The sequence below is a fragment of the Syngnathus floridae genome, chromosome 12 (genome assembly GCF_059516105.1).
Source record: "Syngnathus floridae isolate MCC-2025c chromosome 12, RoL_Sflo_1.0, whole genome shotgun sequence".
Taxonomy (NCBI): Eukaryota; Metazoa; Chordata; class Actinopteri; order Syngnathiformes; family Syngnathidae; genus Syngnathus; species Syngnathus floridae.
The window spans coordinates 2213550-2240468 of NC_142424.1; the positions used below are offsets into that span (position 1 = coordinate 2213550).

The 26919-nt window shown below is 40.5% G+C and overlaps 1 protein-coding gene across 9 annotated transcripts in view; it reads right to left on the bottom strand.

Annotated features, from left to right (window-relative positions):
• Positions 1-5856: 5856 nt before the first annotated feature.
• The window catches only part of vav2 (vav guanine nucleotide exchange factor 2), a 65252-nt gene continuing 44189 nt past the window's right edge, over positions 5857-26919 (bottom strand). The window contains exons 3-30 of one of the 9 annotated variants that reach the window (XM_088391468.1): positions 25417-25475; positions 21727-21795; positions 19602-19707; positions 19491-19505; positions 19004-19102; positions 18276-18344; positions 17981-18081; positions 15463-15562; positions 14843-14938; positions 13725-13793; positions 13570-13656; positions 13057-13145; positions 12863-12995; positions 12595-12609; positions 12271-12380; positions 12099-12200; positions 11450-11538; positions 11339-11352; positions 11213-11231; positions 10955-11082; positions 10709-10780; positions 10574-10635; positions 10223-10339; positions 10010-10097; positions 9808-9931; positions 9295-9381; positions 8743-8897; positions 5857-7125 (exon numbers count right to left, since the gene is read on the bottom strand). In XM_088391468.1, coding sequence (XP_088247594.1) covers positions 7114-7125; positions 8743-8897; positions 9295-9381; positions 9808-9931; positions 10010-10097; positions 10223-10339; positions 10574-10635; positions 10709-10780; positions 10955-11082; positions 11213-11231; positions 11339-11352; positions 11450-11538; positions 12099-12200; positions 12271-12380; positions 12595-12609; positions 12863-12995; positions 13057-13145; positions 13570-13656; positions 13725-13793; positions 14843-14938; positions 15463-15562; positions 17981-18081; positions 18276-18344; positions 19004-19102; positions 19491-19505; positions 19602-19707; positions 21727-21795; positions 25417-25475 — 2286 coding nt within the window. In that variant the 3' untranslated portion in view covers positions 5857-7113. Of the gene's footprint in view, positions 7678-8742; positions 8898-9294; positions 9382-9807; positions 9932-10009; positions 10098-10222; positions 10340-10573; positions 10636-10708; positions 10781-10954; positions 11083-11212; positions 11232-11338; positions 11353-11449; positions 11539-12098; positions 12201-12270; positions 12381-12594; positions 12610-12862; positions 12996-13056; positions 13146-13569; positions 13657-13724; positions 13794-14842; positions 14939-15462; positions 15563-17980; positions 18082-18275; positions 18345-19003; positions 19103-19490; positions 19506-19601; positions 19708-21726; positions 21796-25416; positions 25476-26919 lie in introns of all 9 variants that reach the window. The other 8 variants (XM_088391463.1, XM_088391462.1, XM_088391465.1 and 5 more) reach the window with 8 other exon arrangements.

A 26919-nucleotide genomic window follows, 5' to 3' on the forward strand; every position in this document is an offset into this window, starting at 1 on the left:
AACGACGGCGACGATACCGAGTTACAGAGACTCAGGTATATCCATAATTTATCCGCATGGTTTGCAAAGTCTGCCAATGTTGTCGTGGATGTGGGAGCGAGCAGGATATTAAACGCATCAGTGAGAATTGCATTTAGCGACTTGACAGACATGCGAGACACACACCGACTGACCTGCCAAATGAGGGAAGGAGGTGACAATCACTCCTCAGAGACCTGCTAAAACATTCAAATAGGAACTAGCAGTTGGAAAATGAAGCTTCAAATGTGCTTCATGGACCTCTTGATGGCTGATTTGTCTTTTCATTATTGCAACCAACCATCAACAATACACATCACTTGACGTAAAACCAAACAAAAGCGACACTGAAGGTCGCTTTGTGCCTCGATGGCCTCTCAGCAATATAACAAAGCAACCGTTGAGGCAGGAGTGACATCGGCCTTCTTTGAGGAGGATCTGTTTCCAAACCAAAGAAGTGGTTATCTCTGTCACACTTCATTACTCCCTGAGTGAGCTATCACTATCCTCTACCTGCCAAACGGCCTCCCTGGACCTTTTTTCAAAAGGAAAGATGCCTCTGTCTGGAGTGACAGATATCAGAGGTCAAGATGGGTGCATGAGCTTGAACGTTCTTGTTCCCATTAGTCCCATCAAACCCATCATGCAATAAAACACCTGGGTGCAGAAAACTCCAACCTGGAAACTGTCCTGTTAAGTACTTAAAATTGTATCACATATATTCCAGTAAAAAATTGACAGGATGAGTTCAGGATATCAGAAAAAAAATATATATATATATATATATATATATATAAATATATATAATATAATATAATATAATATATATAAAAAAAATAAAAATATACAGTTTGTGGACGCATGTGAAGCTGTACCTAACGTACTTTCCTCCCTAGCCGTAAAGCCTCCCGACAATTGAGCTCGTAGTAAATTGGCCCACACAAATGCCTGGCCACAAAAAGGAAACCACGTCGATAGTAGAAATAACGATAATGAGTCACTGACGGTGGAGTGACTCACTCAATCATTCGCCTGACTCCCATCCAGGCATTGTGGATTCACTGGCCTGACTCGGGGAAGCGTGTGAGCTGTTCCTTAAGTAGTCCTCAGCAGAGGCGGGAGCCGCGAGCGTGGCCGCTGGCCAAAGACCAGCCTGTCGGAGAGTCCAAACTCAAACAGAGCGAATGCTGTAATAACAACCCCCCCCCTCCCGTAATGAGAGTGCTCTGAAAAGTTGAATCACACAGCGACCAAAAATACTTTTTGCTGGCTAATCAATAACCCACAGGCATGTTCGTTCAATCATGGACTGCAATGACTCGAGCCTTGATGATTTCCTTCATTATCACGATAGAAGAATATTTCAAAATTAGAACATCTGCTGACCTCGGTCAGACTTACGTTGAGATAATTAGTCGCAATCTAATTTAACAATGAGTCGACTCTTTCGACTCCGCAATGGGATTCGAACAATGCAATCAGTCGTCACGGTGAAATTGTATTTTCGGCCTACCTCACGCTTGATATCTGTAACTCAAAGAGACAGGCTCGGAAACACGGATGGCTTTTTGGCCTGCGGTTTATGAATCTGATAGTAAAATGTGATTTGACATTTTGCTTTGCAATTTGACATTTCACGTGGCGGAAAATACCCTACAGCAATTCAAATTGTCTATAAAGCTCACAAATTGAGAAGTAAACTTTTAGACAAGTTATTTTAGATGCATATAAAGACTCGGGATATATATTTTTTTGACTTAAATCCAAAATGTGAAAACGTTTGGAGGTTGTCTAAAATGTGGATTGTTGGTCAAAATCATTTTCAGAAGGAGATTTTGGGTCGGCTCACCTGGCTTGTTCACAAATGGCTTACGGATCCATCCGGAATCTTTTGTGATTGTGAAATAATGCCGAAGCTACGACTGGGAGAATGAACGTCTGACTTCAGTCTCTTTTCTAATCTCTACGACTGAGTGAAACCCATTTTCACTCTCCTTTCTCCTAAATCCAGTTGGGTTCTTATCTGAAGACTTGAAAATAGTCGCCATTTTTTTTTGAAGTAAAAAATTGAGTTTATTGAGCAGGTTAAAATGATTCCAAGCAAGTTTCAAAATAAAATCATCCTGCTAAGAAACTAACAGAGGTGGGTATTTTTTGAAAGATCTCTACGGGGATTGATGTACATACAATTTGACTCTCGAGAGCAGTCGCTCGGTTTTGACTTTGACTGAAGACCCAGTTTCATCGTCCCTTTGGACCTTGTTTATATTTTTCGTCTTTCGAAACCGTGTGAAATCAAAGCGAGTGTCGCGTATGTGCAGGAATGAGCGAGGTTTAGTTCTCGTACAAGTTGACGCAGATCTTTTGTGATTCGGCTTTTCGAGTAATGAGCATGGCATATTAGCGTCCGTCTGGCCTGGAGGAAATCGATATGCTGCCGTCGCTATCGAAACGTGGATGACTGAAACGGGATCTCATTATGTATTCCGATCTCGTTAGGTTTTGCGGCAACACAAATGAAGTGAATGTGGGGAAACAAAGATGAAATGTTTTTCATCAAATGAAAAGGTCATTTTACGAGAGGCTATTTGTTCATTTGAATATTTTCTTTCTCTGAATACAATGATGTCCAGAAAATGGAACCAACAATTGAAGGTTACACATAGTATCAACCACGAACAAGCTTGCCTAGTGCTGAAAGTACCAAAGACTTTTTGTGTAATACAAAAGACAAAAAAAAAAAAAAAAACACAGCTAAGACTTTTTTTTCTGGATGCAGCATCTTTTTATGACTTCTTCCCTGAGAATTCAAGAAGATGAGGTTCAAACAAAGTCGGCGTTGCTCGAGAACATTTTTCTTCCCCAGTTGCCCACCCGGGATGTATTTCTTCTTAATTTACACACATCTCTAGAGCTCAAATAAGTAATGAGAACATTTCTTAACTCAGAATGTGACTACGTTTCTGTTATGCATTGTTAGCTGTCTGCCGTAAGATGCGGTGGCAAACAATGCATGCGTGGAGAAAATAATTAAGCAGCACAGGTACGGTGTAATCCTCAGCGTTCTAACCTTGTGTGTTACCATGGTGCCCAGCTATGTCCAATTAGTACAAGAGAATATTCCTTGTGGTGGCTGCTTCTCTAATTTTCATGGGATTTGAAATGATGATGTTTTTCTTTGGAGTATGGCCCCGTGAGACTTCATATCTTTTGTATTGCTCAACACTTGTAGAGCGGTTGAAAATATTCATGCTTTTTCCTTTTAGGATTTAGATCAAATAAAATGCACTTGACGAAATAGTAGCGTCAGTAAGCCAGCTAGCAAATCAACTAGCATATATACGTGCTATCTTACTGAAATATTCCATCAGCATACACGCATTTAATATAGTCAGACTGAGTTGCACTTAAGTTCTTTAGACACTGGAAAACAATACATATGAAATCATAAATACGTATACCGTATTTTCCGGACTATAAGGCGCACCTAAAATTTTCTCAAAAGCCGACAGTGCGCCTTATATATGGACCAAATTTCTAAATTTAAACTGGCCCGTAGCATTGTGTCATGAAATCAATCATAAGTGGCCCGCTGAAGACTATGAGTCATGAATCAAAAAAACTATGGATCATTATTTTGTGATTATAAAGTAATTTGCTGCGTCTGAAGTTGAAATAAAAAAGAGAAAATGGAGAACGATTTGGATTAAAAATCTGACATGATGCCTTAATGATGCGCCTTATAGTCCGGTGCGCCTTATATAAGGACAAAGTTTTAAAATGGGCCATTCATTGAAGGTGCGCCTTATAGTCCGGAAAATACGGTAGTTTAAAAGCTGAAAACTTATGTCGACCTTAATCCTTGACGTGCAATGGTAACGGGTAGATAAGTGATCATAAAAGCAATTTAAACAAATGTGAGGTGAGGCAAAGAGAGAGAGGGCAGCATTATACCTTGGGAGGTATAATGGCTTGTCATTTTCGTCCAGACATTTAACAAGAACCTACTGCTTTTGTGCCTTGCAAAGAGGAGCCACGCAGAGTTTGGTGCTGTCCAATAAATAACCCAGTGGTGTACCATATAACGGTCATAACACTTTTTTTGACTCAACATTTGCCTTCCCTGATGGTTCTTTTCTTCATGGCCTTGAAACTGTTTTTTTAATGCACTTCAAACTTTAGAAGCAAATGTACTGTGAAAAATACCTAAACGTTTATAAAACATCTTTCATAAAAGTCAAAGAGATTCTGTCAGGAGTCGAATGTCAAGTATGACTCATTTGCGTTCAAGGAAAGTGACTCCGTTTACGCAATGCTCGTCGGTCTTCTAATGAGTTTTTCCCTTCAAGGTGGAATCGGTACAAAAATAGTCATGAGTTGTCGCCGTCATAACCAAAGAGTCGGTCGGGTTGGAAGGAGAGGAGACGGTCTGAGAAAAGGGTCTGCTCCCCTAAAACACACAGCACAAAGACTGGAAGACCCCCCCACCCCCTTCTCGGTGGAACGACACAGAGTAAGTGTGACCCCTGCTGAAGTCACAATGTTACTACACGTTTCAGAAAACTGGACATCTGGATCCTTTTTTTTTTTTTACTCTTACATCGAAAAGTGTTTACCCAGTGAGTCAGATCAAAGTTCCCATTCCAAACTGTACCAATTAAACTGAATTGACCAATAAAGTCTAGTAGCAACGTGACTCCAGATGTTGTGACCAAGGAACCATTGACGGTATCGTTCTATGGTTGCAGTGCTAATGTCAATTGTCATTTAAAAAAAAAAAAAAAAATCATCAAAGATTGGCAAGCTTTGACAGAGGTTGTGCTCTAGTAATATTCCATTTGAAAGAGAAAATAATAATAAAAAAAACCTGCTCCGTCGAGTAAACCTGGTGACCACCCGAAGAGAGCGCATTCATTTTGGAACAAAGGTGCTATTATATCAAAGTATCTTACATAACCCAAATGTCAAATCATGAAAAATAAACAAGGAAAAAAATAGTACATGTATTTCAATTGCCACTGACTGCGATGGAGAGTTTCAAGCTGGCACTGGAATAACAATGAGAAGGGACGCTGGACAGATGAAAGGAAAATTTGGATGAGGTTAAAGTATTTGATCAAACCGCAAGATTGGATCGCAAATAAACACAACGGCACAGAGGCTGGCTCAGGGGATGCCTTTCTAATAGTTGATCATAAAAAAAAAATAAAAAAAAGGTATGAACCATTATGCCACTTTCTGATTGATGACTTGTTTCTATTTTTTTAAATTCCCCATCCATCCATTTTTGAACACTTATCAGAAGTCGGATAGATAAAAAGAAATAAATACCGTAAGGGGACAGCGGTAACTTCTGGAAAAGTTCAGAAAGTCATTTGGAACACAAAGTAGAAAGACAAAATCCTTCAGGGACAGACAATGTTTTGTCTCTGACCTCTTCATTTTGACATTTACGTGACAGCATTTCTCAATTTGTCAAATAATAAGTGCCCTCCAAGCAAAACAGACCAGAAAAATAATCGGTGGAGTTCACAAGAAGTTGAGAAAGGCCTACGTTCTTCCAACGCAGACATTGAGATGAGCAGCGTGGGAGGACAGAGCTGGCAAAACAAGACAGAAGCAACTCATGCCACCTGTACCATGTCTGTGATGTTGAGGTCTTCAAAATGAGAACCATGACATTGGCTTTTCTCATATGACAACATTTTTTGCGGGTAAACAAATTGAAGCAATTTAGTAACAAATTGAGTCATTTTGATGATTAATTTGAACACATTTTTGCAACCAGCATGAAAAACAAATTCAGACACACACGAGGCCAAACATGACAAAATATGCTGTGTATAAATTTGAAATATTTATTCCATCATAGACCTCATTTAGAAACCATTCAACCAAAAATGTGCACAATGACGTACAGATATTTTTTTTTTCCAGAATGTACTGAGAGGAGTTGAAATATCAATAGCTACATGCGTCGGGCTCTTCTTGTCCAGGGGCTGAATCAAGACAACCTGAAAATGTTCTTTGTTATGAAATGGACACAATTCCAGAAATAAGCTGTCAATAAATATGATGATGTGGTGCAAGTATAAAACCATGTGATACCTGGGGACAGCGGCAAGGAAATGTCACTCACACTGATCGTAAATCTATGCATAGAGTGCTAAACAATCACCAGAGTTAAACTGAAACACTCGGCACTGTATCACACCCCCGCAATTTTCCGAGTGTGTGCAGATTACAGATGATTAGTACGCAAATGCGCCCACACACACGTACACGCTTAGTCATCCACACGTACTTCTTTTATGGCAGTTTAATTCTCAGTTGACACAGCACCGACCAAAGAGGATTTTCACATGTGACAACCGGGAGGAAACACATCTGGTCACCTGATCATCCATAAAAAAAATTTAAAAAATACATAAGGCAGCATACGACGGAAATAAAATTCCATGCAGACGGTAAAAAAAATGGCCAAAGTTGGCGGTCGGTTCAGTTGGTTTAAAAAAAAACAACATTGGCTGAAGGTTTGTTACTACAGATAGGAAAATGAAGCTTCAAATGTGCTTCATGAACCAGTTGGTGTATTTTTTGACTCATCTAGATGGCACTCAGTATTTTCAATCTTCGTTGTGTGAATCAACAGTGGCATCTGGGGAAATCCAAAAATACAACTGGTTCATGAAGCATATTTGAAGCTTCCTAAATTGTTTCCCTTTCATATCCTGCTGATAAAACTGATAATAAAACTGGTGAGCTGTGATTGTTTACTATAAAAAAAAACTACGACTGTATTTCTGTGAATTTCTCCCCCTTAGTTGCATTCAGTGACTCAACTACCGTCCATTCTCGAGTTCAATTTTTTTTCTTCCCCATTTGCATGTGCACAACTTGTCCTTTTATAGATGACAAATGTTCGTTTCCCGGCTGATGTTGAGGTTGGAAGCAGTCTTTGAAAGGCACCGAACTGTACATTGGTGTTTGTGTGGGCTGCGCACGGACGGACACATGCATGCATGAGAAGCCAAGCCAGTCAACAAAGTCTTTTTCCTTCCACTGGAGTCAACCCACAAGGCATCACCATGACAACTAAGGCAAAATCTGTCAATGTGAAAAGAAAAAGAGCATCTGTTTTGTTTTTCTCTCTCGCTCTCTCCTCGTTTTCTTTGCAGATTTCTCTGCTGTTGCGAAATCCCCACAAATAACCACAGTCATGATAATAATCTCTATTCAATAAATTATCTATACTGTACAATTATTCCACCTCGCAGAGGTCCGCAAGTCTTTTTTTTTTTTTTCCAGAGTAAAGCTATCCACAGTCTGTTTTTGCGATTCCGCTCTTATCCGTACAGGAATGAACGAGGGATCCCGTGAAACGAGCAAAGCCGAGGCAAACTTGAAGACGGGGGGGGCGGGGGGGTGGCAAGGTGCTTGCGATCCAGCAGAAGCATCGACAATGACACAAAAAAAAAGTTTCTTTCCTGGAGAGTGAATGAGGCGTTTTCCTCTGAGATCAGCAGATAGATACATTTAAAGATGTTTCCTGATTTTTTCTTTTTTGTATTTATTTTTTTAAAGGGGTACCAGGTGGGCAAGATCCAGCCCTTACTGGACTCCTTCTTCATCCACATAGGTTGAGGGAAACCACCCAATCTGAAAACCAAAAAAATAATTCATACTGGACAAATGAGGCTGATAGACACATCTATCATCTCTTTCTGATCTAGTGATGAACGATGAACTTATCAGAATGCAACCGCCCATGCATACAAAGATATTTGCATTATTTTCAGAAGACTGCATGCTCGGATGGAGCAGCCTCATCCGTCTTCTTTTAAGGCTTCACGTGGAGCACTACTTGAGCTGTTGCTAAGCAACAAAGTTTTCTTACTTGTTGCATGAGTCAAGTTGAATATTGAACACAGTGTGAACGTTGAAAAAAAAAACAGCACAGACGTAAACCGCTATTTCATTATTTAGTGATGTTTGACCATGGAAATGCAACTGGGAATGAATCTCGGACAAGTTATTACTAATTAAAGGCTAAAATCGACCAAATATTTCTCTTGTTGCTTGAATGCATTTAGTGATGATCATGGATTCGGGGGCAGTAAGAACTGTGCGCCACCCAGCCACTAGAGGGGGCTAAGTGTCATTTACTACAATAGAAATGATGACTAAGATAAATAGCGCATGCAACCCACAATGTAAATCAAGGCAAAATGGAAAAAAAAAAAAAAAAACACTATGGGAGAATGCACAGTGACACATTTGTCAGGGTCACGCCTCAAGTGCGAACCTTTTATGAAGTGTGTACACTGAAAAATTTATTCTATAGTCCCCACCGGTTTTAGTCACGTAAAAATGTTACGACATATTGTGGTGGAAAATAATAATAATAATTTAAGATTCCTTAATTCAAACAATTCATATATATACATGAATCAACAAGATGAATATGTGATGCAAACATAATAATAATAATAATAATAATAATATAATAATAATAATAATAATAATAATAATAGAAGATTCCTTAATTCAAACAATTCATATATATATGTGAATCAACAAGATGAATATGTGATGCAAACATAATAATAATAATAATAATAATAATAATAATAATAAAAATTATAATAATAATTGAAGATTCCTTAATTTAAACAATTCATATATACGGAATAAAAAAGATTTTAAGTCCATCAGTTTACTCACCCGTCCATTGGCCTCGCCTTTCCACCATCCTTGGTCCCCTCCAATTTTACTGTATATTTTGACAACATCTCCTTCTCGCAGAGACAGTTCTCTCATGTCTCGTGCCGCAAAATTATATCTGGCCACGGCTGTACTCACAACGCGAGGTGTAAACACTGAAAAATGTCACACAGATAAAAAAGATCAACATCACATGACACTTGAGTTTGTAAGTAGCACGCTAAGCTATGATTTATGAATTTGAAATAAGACCATCTCAGGCTGGCAGGTGAAAGTTCAGACTTGGAGGCACTAATTATTAGCACTGAATATGAATGGCAAAAAAAAGTTCAGTGTCCAGTGTGACCCAATGTAGCCTAACAGTAAATCGTTTCATTACAGGAGAGGAAATTGGTTTTCTTTCCTTGAATTAATGAAGGAATACCACCCAGGGAAGACTGAAGTCTCAGTAATAAAATGAACAAAAGTGAAGTAGCAGAAGTAACGCCTTTCGGGACAAGCGACAACTCGAGGCGAGATAAAAAGAGGCGAGAATCAGAAGTAAGCCGGTACCTGACCAAAAAGGAGCCGAGCTCTGAGAGGAGAAATTCAGGCCCTGCGGACTGAGGAAGGAGAAGTTGTAGGAGGCGCAGGTGGCTGCTAAGAAGAGGAAAGAAAGTGGGAAGAAAACAAAACAAAGAAATAAAGTTGGGAAATGTGTTGAAGTGCAAGCAGAGCTGAAGGCAAAAAAAAGCAGGGGAAATTTGATGTGTCTAAAGTACTCGTGATAGTGCTGGGGCAAACGAAGCTTCAAATGTGCTTCATGAACCAGTTGTATTTTGTCACTCCTTTGGATGGCGCTCTCAGTTAAATATTGAGCTGAAAGCTTTTGATTTTTTTTTCAACCTCTGTTCAAACCAACAGTGCCATCTCGAGGAAGGAAAAATACAACATGAAGCACATTTGAAGCTTCGTTTGCCCATCACTACGTCAACCTGTGGAAGGAGGGTTAAAACAACTACAACTAACCTACAAATGTGTTTTTAACCCACTTTGAAGTGCATGGAAGAATTCAGAAGACCATACCTGGCGAGCGGGAGCTGCTCCGCGTCAACGAACGCTCCCTCGCCTTGTAGGGATATCGCAAGGTGGTATCTAGCAGCTTGAAACTCTCTTTGAGTGAATGGGACTGATAATACTCCACGAGCTCCTGTTGGGCAGCGCAACAAATCAATGCAGCCTTTGTTTTGAGTCATCACGGCGTGTATCTTCAGAGTTGGGTATTTACCAAAAGGCTCTCGAACTTCTTGGCCTCTGTGATGTGAATCCAGCTGTCTTTCTCAATGACTTTAATGTGTTTCACTTCATCGTTAAATCTGTGAGGCGGAACGACAACCTGTTGTGATTCTTCTTCTGACTGAGTGGACGACTTGATCACGAGCGTGTTAGACAAAAGCCATCAAATTGCTAATTTTCTCCCTCATGATGAAATCAAACTTACTTGATGCTGATGGCGAACCTCTCAGCTTCAGCTGTCCGCTCCCTGATGAGGTAGGTCCCGCTGCTGTGGGATTTTAAGAGGTTGTCAGCTTGCTGGCGTTCCATATTTCCCGCAAACCTATCGCCAGGAGCAGAGAATAAAAGCCGAGTCATTTCATGTCACGACTCGAGCGACATCAATCGGTCGCGTCGCAATTCATCTTTTGACAGGAGCCGTCAAATAGTTCATCAAAGCTTGTCGAGGATAATGGAGCTGACAGGATTAAGGATAGAACGCTCATTTCAAAATGGTTCCCTGTTCATTAAGATTGGGGAAAACAAAGAAAAAGAAAATGCAAGTTTCCGGCCTCACCATGGATAGCCGTAGTAGTCGGCGTCCCTTGACGACTGCCTGCTGGATATCGACTGGAAGGGCTGTCACGAATACAACACGGTCAAGTCGTCCAAAATGTCAAAGTTCACCTGTTGCTGAACACGGTGGACTCACCTTTGGGTCGAGGTACGGTTTCACGCAGGAACTGGGGAAGAAGCCATTCTTTTGCGTTTGGATCAATCTTCCCTGAGAGACAAGATAATTATAGATGACTCAAAGCTATTCATTTAACATCAAGTATAAAGCAAAGCGGAATGAACTTGGTGAACCTTTGAAGATGATTATTAATTATACCTTCAACTATGAAAAGGATGCTGTCAGTCATTTTGTGATAATAATACCGCAACGCGTCTGCTTTACCTCCCACCACGCGGTGTCAGGATCCCCCTTCAGCAGCTCGATGTAGTCTCCCGTTTGAAAAGACAGAGCTGTCTTCCCCGGGGGTGCTGGTGTACCGTGGTAGTTTCTCACTGCTACCATCTTGGGGCCTGGAAAAAAAATGAAAATAATTAAATTTCCAAAATAAACCCAGGATAAAAGGGTTGTTAAGGAAATAACTCCCACCACAAGATGGCAGTAAAGAGCTATGCTTCCACAGCAGTGAGTGAGTGCACTTACCAGAGGATATTCCAGGTTCCTACAAATGATAAAAAAAAATATTAAAAAATGAACAGGATAATTACTCAAGAGTCTTTATGGCTAATTTCCACTATGCATAACTGTATAGTATTTCCATCTACTCACCAAGTCTAGAGGATCTGAAATCAATCAAAGAAACGGGAAAGGAAGTCAGAGAGGATGATGCTGATAATAAAAATAAAAATAATAATAATAATAATAATAATAATAACTTACTGATTTTGCAGATGGTGATGACTTCCAGACACTCTTTATGTGCTCCTGTTCCACACCGAGAGCAAAAGTAACCCTGATAGAAGATGCCCCTAACGAATACACACACACACAGACACACACACATACACACATCATGAATGAACCTTATGCAACAACAATTTCCCTGGGGGGCTAAAAAAATGTTTCATGCAGTTTACAGTAAAACTACTATGACACATTTTCAATAAAAATATAGCTCTTAAAGAACATGCTGCATTCCATCATTGTCATTTTGTGCCCCACGAGTAATTGGCATGAAGCAGGTAGCCCAAAATATTGGCCCAAGCCTTTTCGACTGGCTGCGAATCCAGGTCAGGCCGGCCATGAAATTTTTGGGTCAATACACAAAGTGGAGTTTAGCCAAGCCACTGCTCAGTCTGGTGTGGCAGAGGCGGCCACATTGATTCCATGACACGGGTTATCCTCCACTCTTACATGTTTAAAAATATAGCTGTCAGCCTCAGCGAAGCAAACACGTCACACATTCTGCTTCGTTCCCCCAAATTGTCGAGGCTGGATTTATTTCACGTCTGGCTTTGGATCATGGAAATTTGATGAAATGCAAAAACAAGAAAACACTCTTAGAGGATCGCCTCGCTGCGTTTGTTACCTCAGTAGCATCTTGCAGGCTCGACAATTTGTGTTCTTATCAAACGTGTGCATTTGGAAGTTATGCTGGTTAGCCGTCGCTCTCTCCGGTTTAATGTTGGACCTGTGAGGAAAAATATCAGATGATGATTTCATCGATTGAGGTCATTAAGAATAAATGCGCTAAAACTCACATGGCCATTTCAAACTGCTCCATCCATTTCCTCTTTGTATCTTCTGTTTTACAAAAGAATTGGAAGCCCTGCTTCCCTTGCAGGTGGATCAGGTAGAATCCGTAAGACCACTGAAGAAAAAAGTTAGTAGAAGATGGCAATGATGTGAATCCAAGCAAAGGTCGGATTAAATAAAACAGTCCCACTTAACTCATTTATTCATAACTATGTGATGTTGTACATGCTTTAGCAAAGCTTGAGAGTGCATTTGCCACATGACACCCAAAATAAACACCAGCACCATTGTGAAACAATGAGTTCAATGAAAGAGGCACTTGGGCTTACCATTTTTCCACTTGACTGGTAAGCATGCAAAAAGAAAGACACCATAAAAAGACCCAGTTACACATGCCACATGGAAACACATGCAGATTAAAAACAAAAAAAGCCACGTTAGACTGGCTGCCATATGCTCTGATTGACATTTTTATGAATCCTGCCTTTACATGATTTCTCAAGCATGGATGAGCACAACTAGCACGTCCAAGCTTTTCTTCCAAGTACTAAGGCCGTCATGATTACCGTTATAAAAATTGTAAACGAGACTTTTTACCTTTTTCATGTCTCTGTTGTTCATGGGGTCGTCCGACATTTTATACAACTGCAGTTCGATAATCTCTTTGAGCTCGTAGCTATAACCTTTCCTCTTGCAGACAATCACCACTTTATCAAACAGGAATATATACCTGAAAATACACGTTCGTCAATCTTCCATCGTTTTTTTCCTTCGGCGTTGTTCAGACTCACCGGTCTTGTTTGGTACGGTTGACGATGGAGCAGACCTTCAGCTCGCCGTCTATCTTTGGCCTTCCGTACTCCTCCAGCTTCACCTGCTGCTTAGGTCACACACACACACACACACACACACACAGTCGGGGTCAATTCACTGATTGTTATCACTAATGAGAGACTATAAATAATTCAGAAGCACAAGGAACCTCACTGAGAATCCAAATAGATGGTAAGAAAATATATATCTCCATCCTTGTATCGTACAATAAACAGAAGTACAGTAAAATAGTCGAATTGCAACAAAAATTTGCCCAAGGTCATTCATTTGTGGAAAAAAAAAACATATATGCCTCTAACATCGTACAAAAAAAAAAAGGTTGAAGCAATTTGTTGATTAAAACTAATGATGGGCAAACGAAGCTTCAAATGTGCTTCATGAATCAGTTGTTGCATTTTCCGATTCTTCTCGATGGCTTGCCAACTTCTTAATTCAAAGCAGTGTACTGATGACCAAGTGAAAATACTTACAAGATTTTCTATCGAACTTTGGAATTCACTTATTTTCTTCAGTGTCTCATTGTCCCGCTTGACCTCATTGATGTACATGGCCAAATCCTGACAGCACACACAAATAAAACTTAATTTCTCATTTAAAATCAATTCCAAATATTAGGAACACAAACCTGCATAGCCTCCAGTGCCTCCTTTAATTGTTGCCTCTCTGGTCGGTCTGCAGAGTGACTCAGAAGTTCCTGTAAAGGAAAGAAAGCAACAGAATCATCATATATTAGCTGAAACCAAGAACCGGGCAAAATACAATACATAAAATAAAAAAAGAAGATGACATTAGAGTCAGTTGTAAGAAGACTCCAGTTGCGAAATTGCAGTAACAAGAGAATCACAGCTATGGCCTCCCACAGACAAACATTCCGCATCTTTATGTTCTGCAATTGCTTTTTTTTCCTCTTCCACTGAGAGGGAAGTAATTAAATGCTGCAATGATGTATGAAATGCCGTCGAGCTGCAAAGAGATTTGAACCCATAAATCACTGCGAGTGGGGAAAGGAGATGATGGGCAAAATATTCTATTTCTATAAATTGAAATATATCAAAACCGAGGTCATAAAGTCACAACAAACTCAAATTGTACAGGTAAATACCGTCTTTTTATATAACTTTGTGTGTATTTGAGCCATGATAGAATAAAAAATAAAATAAAAATGTTGTTTGTGTCCCGCGGCCGGACACACAACAAGCAATAAACTTGTATGTACGACGCCTTCCTGAAAAGCGACGAAGAGCGGTGAAATGGGCTGAGCTTAATCGCATTAGTTCATGCTTGATTTGACCTTAGTGCCTGGCTGCAACCCAGAATTGCGGGGGGTTTCCATTCACACTGATAGAGAAGTCTCAGAACTGCCTGGACCTTCTATCAGCTTAGCACTTTGCCATTATGCATCACGTCATGAACTCTAATGTGATGGAACACATGTCTCGAATAATCTGTTATTTCGTTCATCAAATATAAATTCCAAGCCGGCACACTTCAAGGTGAGCATCCCACCTGATGCTCATACAAATATTTACTGGTATGAATAAAAAAAAGAAAATCATGAATCATTCAGTAAACAACAACAGTCAGTCCTGCCAAGGCTGAAATATTGCTCGGTGTCCACATACCACAAATACCTGACGTGATTAGAACTACTTAAAGCTGCTGAAATCGGATGAAATATCTAAGCCAGCGCTGGTTCAAAAACTGATTCATGAAGCAATTTTGAAGCTTCATTCTCCTACCTACCTTTAGCAGTAAGTGATACTTGAGTACCCTCTGCATAGGAACCACCAGAAGATCCTGCAGCTTGAATTTGCCTTCCTGCACTTTCATCGTACATTCCTGTAAAGCAGCAACAACAACAGTTTATGACTCGCGACATAAATGTTGTATTTCCGAGCCAATTAAGAGACACACTTAACAATTTATGCGACTCGGTCGCCGTAGTAGCAACGCTTCGGAAATTCCATTGGCAACAATGAAGTCGTTTTCTTTTTGGAGCGCACAAAAACACTTGGCGTGCCAGCTATTTGTGGCATGAATGCAAGCTAACATGGAGGTTCCCTTGACAAAAAACAAATGGCGTGTTTCCAAAAGAAACAGTGAGCCTTTAAGGCTCCCTCATAGCGGCTTGTGTGTTTTCAAGCTTTCCATAACTCTGCCGTAACAGGCGAGGCTTATTCGTCTTTAAACGGCTTTATTGTGAGAAGTGTTTGTATCACCGTACAGAGAGGCTTCTGTGATTTTTATTTAAAACTATCATTTGGCGACTGCTTTAAAACTCACCTATTTGCTGTTTTGTGCGATTTATAACATTCCATACAAGGCAACAAGATGGCGCTAATTTGATTAATGGAGGTGATTACCTCGATTTTGATCTTGACATCTTCCCGTGTCGCTATTAGTTCATCCAGTGTCTTCTGGGCGTTCTCCATGTGGCTGCAGTATTGGCCATAAATTAATAACCTGAAGAGACAATCAATGAGTTTTTGGTTGTCCTTTTAATAATTGCTACAAAGCACAAAATGTTCAATCATAAAACGATTGCGGTGTTACCGATTTTAATTAAATCAAGTAGACTGAGAAATAAAGTGATGGAATCCGCTTAAAACCTGACGCAACATATGCCAGGAAATGTTAATTCTTAAATTGTCAGGAGGGATAAATATCTTTTTGTGGAAACACTCAAGACAAAACAGACGGCGATTATTGCCGCAGAGTAGTTAAGACAATGTCCTACACGTTCATTTTAAGATTTACGACAAAATGTGAGCCAAGGAGCAATTTCCCACAACGGGGAGCGGATGAATGAATATGTGAATAAATGTATTATAATTTGGACTGAATTGTGAATAACATGAATAAGTAATGACTACATTTGAATCCCGGGGCAATATTGGGAGGGGTCTTGCCAATAAAATGGAATGACTGAGGGCCAATAGAAGCCGGGCCTTGATTCTGTTGCTCTTATCTGGATGTGAGCAGGGGAAAAAAATATTAGCTAATTTTGAGCGGTGAGGATATGAAGGCCATGTTCATTAGATTTCATAATGGAACGCTGACATAGATGTAGAGGTTCAACCACGGGGGAGCTCAATGTCAGCTCGACATGGGCGTTCCTCCTCAGCACGTGACACACATTCTACTGAGTTGAAAGTAGGCCGCTGGCAAGGATCGCAACGTTGGCACCCTGGCATGATAATCTAACATGGCAAACTTGAAGTGGAATGGAGACTCTCGAAGATCTGAGAGCGGCTGCAGGTTGGGAAACTACAGTGTTCCGAATTTCAACCATAATCAAAAGTTTTGGCAACACTGATTGACAGTGAAGTGCTGACTCCATGAGTGAAAATACAAAACAAGTAGAGTTAGCGCTACTCGTCGTCATGGTGACAAAAACCAAACTCAGCATTGATTCTGCAGCAGGTTTAAAAGCATCAATAGAAAATATTGACGTGACAAATCCATAGTGCCAATAAAAAGCACTGGTGAAAGTCAAGACTGCTGGAACAAATTCCAAAAAAATAAAACCATTAAGGCTTCAAGCAGTGTTAGGGAAGGGGGCGACTATATTTACAATTTAATAACAGTCCTTTCATTGGCGTCAGAAGCTGGGTACTTCCACACATGTATGCCAGAGGGCTAATAAGCACATTGCGCCATGCAAGACTCTCCTTGGCCCAGTCCATAATTAGTCCATCACATACGCTCCACTTGACACCAAGTCTGAGCAAACCGCACAGTAGGAGGTAACCACTCATCATTTTCTGTTTGCAGTCTCTAATAAGTCACAAAGTCATATTGTAAAGAATTCAACATGTTAGTTTGGCCTCGGATTTCTCGTAATGGAAATGTTGGACTTGTCCGGAGGCGAAGCGCTGAAGGAAATCTCACGGCAAACCGCAAGTGACAAGTTGTAGTGGCGGCTAATCCTCTCCGACACTCGGCATTGGGAGCGTCTCACCTCCGTTCAACTCATGAGACACTCGGGAAATGGAGTAAGTGGTGTTCCGATGCTCTTTGGAGGAGCCTCATCGTGTCGTCGTGATTAGGCGTCGCGAGGAAATCAGGGCGGCAGATTACTTCGGAAATGAGCCCGGGAATGTCGCAGATGAGGATATCAACACGAGGGTGCTTAGACGGCCATTTACTTTCTCGAGCTGCCTCTTTCCATTCCGTTCGGTTAAGAATTGAACGGCGGTCGTGATGAACCGCTGACATTTTCAGCGTGGCATTCAGCTCAATGACAAATACGAAAAAAAAAGGGGCTTTTCATCTTTCGTGCCAACATGAGAGGGAAAATGAATCGAGCACATTGTTGGAAAGGTCATTGAGACTTACAAGCATAGATAAGCAAATTAATTAGCCAGCTAGGTCCTCGCGAACACTAGCCGGATGTCTGACGAGGGAGTTGGAATCCCCTGGTCACCGTTGTTTGCGGCCGCGGAGAGACAAGACGGTGGCGGCCTCATAATGAGGCGGGTTCACGTGTCAATCACGGCGGCCCAGTCAAAGCTCGTGACGCAGAAAATCTGCAAATCTAATGAACTCTTTTCTCAAAATAACCCCGCGTCGCATTTTGGAGAATGTCACTAAATGGAAATATAAAGAACGCCGTTGGGAAATTTGTTTATGAATGGAAGTTGGATTAAAAGTGTTTGTAGCAAATAAATAAGGTTGTGATAAAAATAAATTGTAATAAAATAAAAATAATATGATAAAATATAATAAATATAAATAATGTAATAAATAAAAATAATATTAAATATAATATGCAACAAGCAGTGGGGGCTTGCCCTCAGAGTGATAAAAAAAAAAAAAGGCACATCATGAACGGGTGCACGACCGATCATCACCATCGGTAGAAATCAAACATTTACTAACCGTTCTTTGAAGTCAAGGAAGATCTTCCCCAAACCGTTTCCTCCGGTGACCATGTTGAGGTCGATGGCTCGAAGCAGAGCAAAATGTACTTTGATCACATCCTAAGGAAAAAAAAGAGGTTTTCAAAGTTGTGTGTCACTTCTCGGAAAGCAACAACAACTTGTTTTTGCTCGCAGGCACCTGGTCGACCACCGCAGGTCACCCCGCGGGTCTGTTCTAAAAATACCTCGCTAATGATAGGATGGAGCCATTTGAAAATGCAACCACAATAATTCAATGTAGCATGTTTACTGACCTCAAGGTTGACAAAGATGGCCTCCATGTCCTGCGGACTCACAATTTGCCTCAACGGGATCATGTAGTTCTTTAATAAGAAAAAAAAAAATGATAGAGTGTACTGTATATTTACAAACAAAAGCAGTTTTAATTGCACTCTCGCGTCCAAAAAGTAAACCTGCACGTTGTACACTTTTCAACCTGTCACATTCCATCATGCTAATACTAACAAAGTGCGGAAGGCTTTATTAACCCCAACTCAATTAAGCTTAACGAGTCCTGTGATCATAAGGAGGGGTGCTTAGTCTCATTTATTCTCGATGCCGGTGAGATGCCGGAAACTCAGGATACACATTTTGTTTAATGAAATTAGTCGGGATTGTGATTTGTTTCTGTCCATCACTTTGCAAATGAAACCTGTCAACGCGAGCGAGAACCGATGCGTTAGCAATGCTGATTTCCGAAATGGTGTCGTGATGTGTGATGAAACATCATGACCTGACTAGAAAAATCTTTTCAAGTGTGTCTATTGTGATTTTGAGTCACTGTGTGATGTTTCTCACAAGGCGGCCGATTGCGTAATAACCACTATTGATCCCTTCTTGTGACATTTGTGCTCCCCAACGAAGCTGACAATAGCTGATACCTTCGTGCTGCGAACAAGCCCACACAAGATGGAAATGCACGTCATATTGAGGCCCGAGGTTCGTTAAAAAAACAAAAAACAAACCTGCACTCATCCCTCACCTTCTCGATATCTTCTAGCGTCTTATAATACTTGGCTTCGGTCTCCTGGATCTCTACTAAGCAGCAATTCCGCTTGTCGTCTTCTGTCATGCCCATTTTCTACAAAGCACAGAAAATAAATTATTTTATCGTTAGTAAAGGATGATCAAAAGCAAACTCCAACTGGTTTTAGCATGCTACATGACAGGGAAGGGCTGTGGGAATAATTCTTGGGGGAAATGAGGCACGATAATGACATAAATTGAATAAAATGTACGATATTGACATTTTTTCGTAAATGCAAATGATATCTAAAATGATCAATTTGTTTATGGTGTTGTAGTCATCCCCCTGATGTCATATTTTCTCCCACGGGGACTGAGTCAACATTTTGGAGCAGCTGCCGTGTACATTTAATTACGCCACTAATTGGCACGTCATCCTTGAGGGAGGTCTTTTTGCTTTTTCCGCGGGGGAGGGATTGATCGCAAAACGCAGCGACACTCACCTGCATGTATCTGATCTGCAGCATGAGGAAGGCAAATCAATCCAAAAATCAAAACAGACCGGCGATAAATGACACAAAAAATATGGAAGGCGTCCAGCTCAAAGGCCTCACCATGGGTTGTCGTACTTCCACCTTAATGATGTCCTCGTAGATATCGTCGCCATCGTCCTCGCACGGGACGCAGTCGTAGATGTCATCCTCGCCCAGGTCGTGCTCACTGGAGAACAAAAGTTGGACTTTCTTAGCACGCACATGCTGCTGTTTTTTTAGTTATTAATATTAATGTACATTTCTACATGAATAAAAATGATATGATGAACATATGCTCTCTGCCTTTGCTGGTATAATAATCCCTGAGTTCACTGACTGTGTAAAGGGTAAAGAAAAGATGATAAAAAAGCCTTTCAATCAAATATTCAGCTTTGTCTTCACGCTCACGCAGGGCCCGTTTGAAGTTTTTTAATTGAGGTTGCTCGGTTCACGCAAAATAATGTGCTTCCGCTTGCTTCATTATGGAAAGAAGGCGCTGTTGAATACTGAGAAGGCAGCATGGGGGGGAATAACGCTGTCCCCGACTGTCTTCTCCGTGAACTCTGGAATTATACAAACCTCTTGTGTGACATGGCGGGGCATTCCGAGAAACAAGACAATTGGATAAGAAAATTAAATCCCACAAAAAAATTATTAAGTGCAGATGTAAAACCTGAGGAGAGTCAGACGAGCTTCAATCGATCTTTCCTCATGAGTAATAATAAAAATGGGTGGTCCGTACAGTGTGTACAAAAAGTACCTTAAAAAGATTTCAATTCAATCAACATATTACATGAATAGCAGTAAATCTGTTTTGATTATTCCAAACACTGTTCCTGCATAATATCTATGTGTGCGCCTTTGCCAGATGAAATGATGGAGAGATACATGCATGAGCATTTGTATGCATCACAGTACGTCAGGAAAGGAAGGAAAACCTAAGCACTCATGAATTAGGTTACATTTTCTGTCTGATTACCACGGCGACAAGCCACAGGGTGCGCTGGGTGTTTGCACGCAATCAGCCAAGTCGCTCGATGGCCTTGGCGACACGCAGACGGTGGATTTTAGTCAGGTGGTGGTGGCTGAACCTCTCAGCATGGCACAGTTACTGAGCAAAATTCCCCCCAATGAAAATTCGATTGAGTATTTTGATTAAAAAAAAGTATTTTTGAACAATTATAAAAACAGATAAAAAAGAACATTTCACTTAACAATGAATGCCCAATTTGTTTTGGACATTTCCCCTCTAAATTAAAATTATTTTCTTTTCTAATTGTACTAAATCAGATTTTGGGCACTGCAGATTAATTACAAAACATTCTGTCAGATCATTTATCATCTTCACAATGATGCCGCTGAGCTTTTATGATCATATTCTGTGCAAGCTGTTGTTTTATAATGAAACCATATGCTGCGACTTTTCCTCTTTTTCTCCTTTAAGAGACTCTCGAGGAGTATTATGTCACTAAAATGGATGATTATTACTCAGGAAGAGCATCATTATCCTCCATCTCATTCCACTTCCTCGAAACCATATATCAGTTGGTCACGCTAATTAATACATTTTTGAATGTTGGCTTCCAGCAAGCACGACCGAAGCGCCCAACGTGTCCGACTGTGTTCTGCCCGTGACCTGCTGATGAATCAATTACGTTTGCGTCGATTGATGAAACAAAATGCATACTTGGTCTTTCCAAAAGGTCAAGAGCAGCTGTGGAGCAGAGCTGCATAATTAAGTCAATAAGATCAGATGGTGGCCTTGTGTTTGTGACCATGGATCACATCTTAATAAATAAAATAAAATCTAATTTGTATTTCTTCATTTTTTTTTTACTGCTCGTTATTCACATTTGAGTTAACTGCACTCTAATCCTGTATTAACCTGCTTGGCTGCCGTTCCTGCTCCGTATAGAACATGCTTCCATTTCCTCCTCCCGCACATGAGATCTCGCAGCTAAATATTATAATTTTTTTCCAACTAAATATTAAATCCGAGTTGTCACCCAAAGAAACACTGTCCAATGGGAGTACGACTCACCCACACATCCACGTTATAAAAAGCAGCCAGGGCAGGAATATTGCTGGTGTCGCCATGGCAACGGACAGAGCGACTGAGAGTTTCTCCAGATCGTGAACGGGAGTCACTTTATCATGTGACATATAACCGACATATTTGTGTGTGTGTGTCGGAATGCCAACTTACTCCGCCAGTTCCTCAAGACTCCGGTACACATCGTCCTCATTCAAGGCTGTGTCTTCTGTGGGGAAAGGTCTGCAAAGCAAACGGTAGTTTTTCTCTGTCAGGTTGTCACTCCCATGTGCATCATCACACTTTCAGAGAAGAAGCTATCAATCATCAAAAAACATTTCCAAAATATGTCAGCCAACATCTCGCCAGAGCCAACTTGGAACTGAAAACTGGATGTGAGGAGACGAAACATCCTTTTTTTTTGAAACACTGACTGATTGGCGACGTGTCTTCTGGACATTTCAAGGACTCTCCGAGGCAAAACATTAGAAGGAAGCGGAGATTCCCACGGATCATCCGTCAACTCTTACAGCTCTGCAAGTCGTACAGCCGACAATAAAAGCAAACCGTAAACCGTAAATCATCCGATTCACCTTCTTGTTGACACACCGACTATAAAACGACGACTCGGAAGTGATGGTACATAAAACCTAACGACTTGCGATTAGCTCATTAAACACAGGGACTTTATTTTGAATTTTAAAGATGTGTGCTCTCTGCAAACATTCTCAAGCGCATGATTACATCGCGGTTGCTTTTGATTTGAGCAGATTGCTACAAATCAGAAGCTATTACTTCAATGTCGTAAGTAATTTAAGACGATTAAAATCATTAAGGTGATAATGTGAACCGCTTGTGTGAAACCGAAATGCCAACTGTGGATTTTTTAAGGTTACCACAAAAGTCTAAATTTGTAGCATCAAAGCTTTAAATGTTTTAATGATAGACTATTATAATTTTAGCAGCAGAAACTCAATGTTTATTTTTTTCTTGCTTGGGGGCTTATTAAATTAAACCATAAAGAAAAGCACGGCAATGCAATTACAGATATTCTCCAATAAACTCTTTAAATGTGAAACCAATTTTATTGTTAGCTGCACCATGTGACTTTTTTGAAGGAAATACGACAATTACAGCAAGAGGGACCCGCTGTTTTATCGGAAATTGTTAATATTCCACAATGCCAGGTTGCCTTTGCGATTTGTGGATTTACACAACAGGGGATCACTAGAAGTATTATTGTGTAAACATGCCTCCATCTTTATAAGGTAATTAAACCAAATTTATTATTGGATCATTTTTATTGTCTTGTGCTTTCTTCTTCCAGAAAAGCGCTTGACATTGCAGGTCTTGGATCAGCTCACAATGTTTCATCATTTTAAAAATATAAATTTATTCTCCACATGAGCAGAGTGACAGCTATCAAACTAATGAGCACTCAGCGAGCAAGCCAAAGGTCAGCCATCGCTGTCATTTATCACACGCACTCTCAAGAATTAAGCAAGCCAATCTCGGAATCAGTTCCTGAATGCGGTTCGAAACCTGAGTTGAGAAAATCCAACGGCAAAACTTCACGTGATTTATGCAACTCTCATCACTCGCGTTATGAGCGCAAGCCAGCACCGCGGCGCTTCCTCCCGAGCGCAATAACACACCCACATTTGACGACCCCCTCCAATGAAATGCACACTATATTATAAGTTATTAATGGAGTCCCGCAGGGCAAAATTTAATTACATTGTAGTTTGTGGGGCCACGGCCTTGCATCTATCACCTCAGTGTTGTTTTGCGGAGCCAAGCACTCTCTAATGCTGCTGTTTTCATTTCTCCTAAATGGTGCAACAAGGTGCCATTGGACTATGTTTATAATTTCATCAGATCTCCTCTAACAGCTTGTCTCCTGACTATTCGCCGCCATTATTGGCTAGGCGGCTAGTTGCGGTAGTTGTTTTTTTTTACAAGTCTTCACGTGCGCTACTCTTCGGAAGAAAAGTCAAACGTTTGACTAAAAAAAGCTATTTCCTCTCTGCCTCCATTGGCTTTGCCGCTTTGTGACAGTAAATGCCAGTTGTTTTGTTGTACCCAATACATGTATTGATCCGGTTATATATAGCCTCCTTAAAGAGATTTGTGCAGCGAAAATAAACAAATCCAACCAATCCGAACTTTTGTCAGCTTTGTTGTCCTACTGCTGAGCCCTTTTTGATTAATCCCATAAATTTAACAAACCCCTAGCCATGTTGAATTTTCCTCAGTCCATACGGTAAATTCCGGCGTAAAGGGAATTGTCGGCACGCGTGTGCAGGACACCGGCGCGCTGAGCCGAAGCCATTGATCAGCCGCTGTCAGGGAGCAGAACAGCGGTGTAGTTATTAGATGGGAATTCGGCTCAAATAGGAGACCACGGAAGAAGCTCGGTGTCCCTGGATGCAACTTTGCTTCTGCTACGCTCAATAAATCACTAAAGCTCAAGCCACAGCTTGCACACGTTGCTACTTATTCCCTGTCCTTTCCGGGCTTTTAAATACGGGCTGCTAGTTTCCTTCAAAGTCACCTTTCCTATTGAAGTACTTTTTATGACATGGTTTGGAATAACGGTTCTTGTAGAATTAGCTAATGTTACGTTTTGAAAGCAACATGGCGGAAAATAGTTATGCAGCCAATGGATGAACGTGTAGTTGTTTTTTTTTAAATAAAACCTCAGACGGTTTAACAGGAAGCCTTCCTCACCGAGACGGTGACAGACACATGAACTACCTAGGCCACGTTGCACCGAGCCCACCTCAAAGGTGAGATCAATGGACCTGGACAGAATGTCGATGGACACGTCTTTGGCATTGATACAGGGAGATTTAAGGTAGCCACCGGCTCTCTGCTCACTTTAAAGATCGATGAAGTACCTGATGTGCTTTCTGTAAGCATTATTTCAGACAACATGGGCAATTATCGGACCATACACCTCCCCATCTTAAGTAGCTGGAGAACGTGAAGGCGACATTTTGTTGCTTGGGCGGCTATTTTATTTTAATCCACTTTCAAAAAAATACCTTTGCTTTTACTTTTCATAATGACTTTATGAGTGCCAAGAGACTCAACTGGTTCGATGGAGCCCGCGGGCTAGATTATCAAACATCCCAGGTCTGGGTTAAAGAGAACTTTTGTGTTTGTTTAAGAGTAATTACGAAGATACCTAACACTCTATTCAGACTCATAACGCTTGTGATAATAATACCCGATGAGCATCTAGAGAATTTTCACCTTTGAAACCAATTTATAAATTAATTGAAGGTGAATTGCTAAAATTTGACATAGCTCAGGATTAAAGTTAAGTTTCTGCTGCGGTCATACGTCATCAATTTTATCAGTTCACAGCAAATACATTTATTAATAGCGTGAGGGAGACCTGAGCTCACTTTCGATGTCATTTCCTGGCGTGGCTCCTAATGGGTGCACGCCATCAACTCATTACTCAGAACGGATAAAATGGCTTTTTATGCCGTGCCGGAGCTGCTGAGCCGTTTGAGAAAATGAAGAGGGATCAGAAGCCCATTTTAGGGCTGATAAAAGAAGGGTGAATGATTTTCTCCGTTTCCTTTATTGTATGAGAATAATGGTGCTGGCATACATTGGAGTCGTTTGACTCAGACACTTCAGCACTGTTGCAATCACAGGTGGAAATGAACAAAGGATTTTTTTGGAAGTACGAACAAGCCTTAAGTGTTAATTAATTCTAAAAGAGCAGCCGTAGTGATTAATTAGCACCTCGTTTTTTTTTTTTTTTTGTGAAAGGTGGAAGCATTGAAATAGTTTGCCTGGCAGAAAATCGATGAAGTCAAACGCTAAATGATTAAAAATTAAATTTACCTGATGCCTTTGATTTGTGCAATACTGTGATGGGAGATCCTCGACAGAGTGGAGATGACCTGGAAAAAAAAAAAAGACGATACATCACAAATACTGAACTCGATTGAAAAAAAAACAGTAAGAATCAAAACAAAACAATTTGATTGGGCAATACATTGCAGCATATCATAGATGTTTCTTTTCTCATCCTTGCTCTCTCGCCTCTGATGATCTTGCAGAAAAAAGGGCAATATTGCGAAAACTCATAACAGCCTCATTCAGAACAAGACGTTATGTTCTGCGAGTGAATCAATCAATTGAGAAATTGCAGTGCGGCACAAAAATCACAAAAGATCATTTGGACTGACACATAATTGCATTATTATGAATTATTTTTGTATTGTCATTCCTCAGGGACATATGAAAGGTAACAAAAAATCTTCAGTTTGACTGAAAAAAATATATTTTCTGTGAAGCATCAGGTCTGCCTCTCCATTTCTAATTCAGCGCAAACTATAAATCATAATTAATTCATTTTGGGGAACATTCAATTGTACAGGTTGTAATCCAGAGGGGGTTGATTTGTAGATTTGAGACTTTTACACTCTTTGTTGATTGTCACATTTATTGCTTTATTATATTGATGTAACTCACTTTAGTCAAGTTTTTATGAGATTTCTCTGTCAGGGGACCAAATGTAATATTGATGATGAACTACCGTATGCATATTTTTCAAAAGTTTGCATCGTTCCAAGTAGCAACTACTGAATCTTGTGCAATAATAGACTACCAGCTAATCCTGTATATTTCTAATTGGTGCATTCTTGGTTAGTTTGTGCTTAATTGCTCCAAGTAATTTAGTACACGCTGGAAAATGTTCATGTTCATTTCAGGTGATTGAGTGTGGCCTTTAAATTTCATGCAAGAGCTCTTTTATGGTTGAGGACTACAGATGGCGTTCTTGCACGCTCCAGAGATGCCAAACTTTAGGACTACCGAGGAATCAACACTAAACACACACACACACACACAAACACACACACGCACGGACGCTCCAGATCAGAAAGCCTGCCCCTGACACCTCATTAAGCACTCGCGGGTGTGTTTCGGCTTACAACAGCGTGGCAAGGCCAGATGCCTCCTCAACCAAAAGGAGAAATTTGTTATCTCAACCACTTTGATTTGTTTAACGACTTTTTTTGTTTGAAACAAAACGAAAAACTTGGATGGGACTGACAGGGATTCCATAAAGAATTTAAATGAGTTGGACAGGCAGGTGATCAGATCAAGCTAACCACAGCTGGGCCCTGAATCTCCTGGCGTAGCTCCAGAGAGGTCAGAGCAGGGGCCAAAGAGTCCCTCGCCCGTGGGGACAAGACTCAAGCGTGCCAGCGTCCAGCATGTTTGGGTGACTTCCACAAATTAGCGGGAAAAATCCATTCAAATCACAATTTCACTTATCCAATCAATTTTTTTAGTGTCATATTTCTTTTTGCGATTTTCTGATCCTCCCCTCCTCGAATA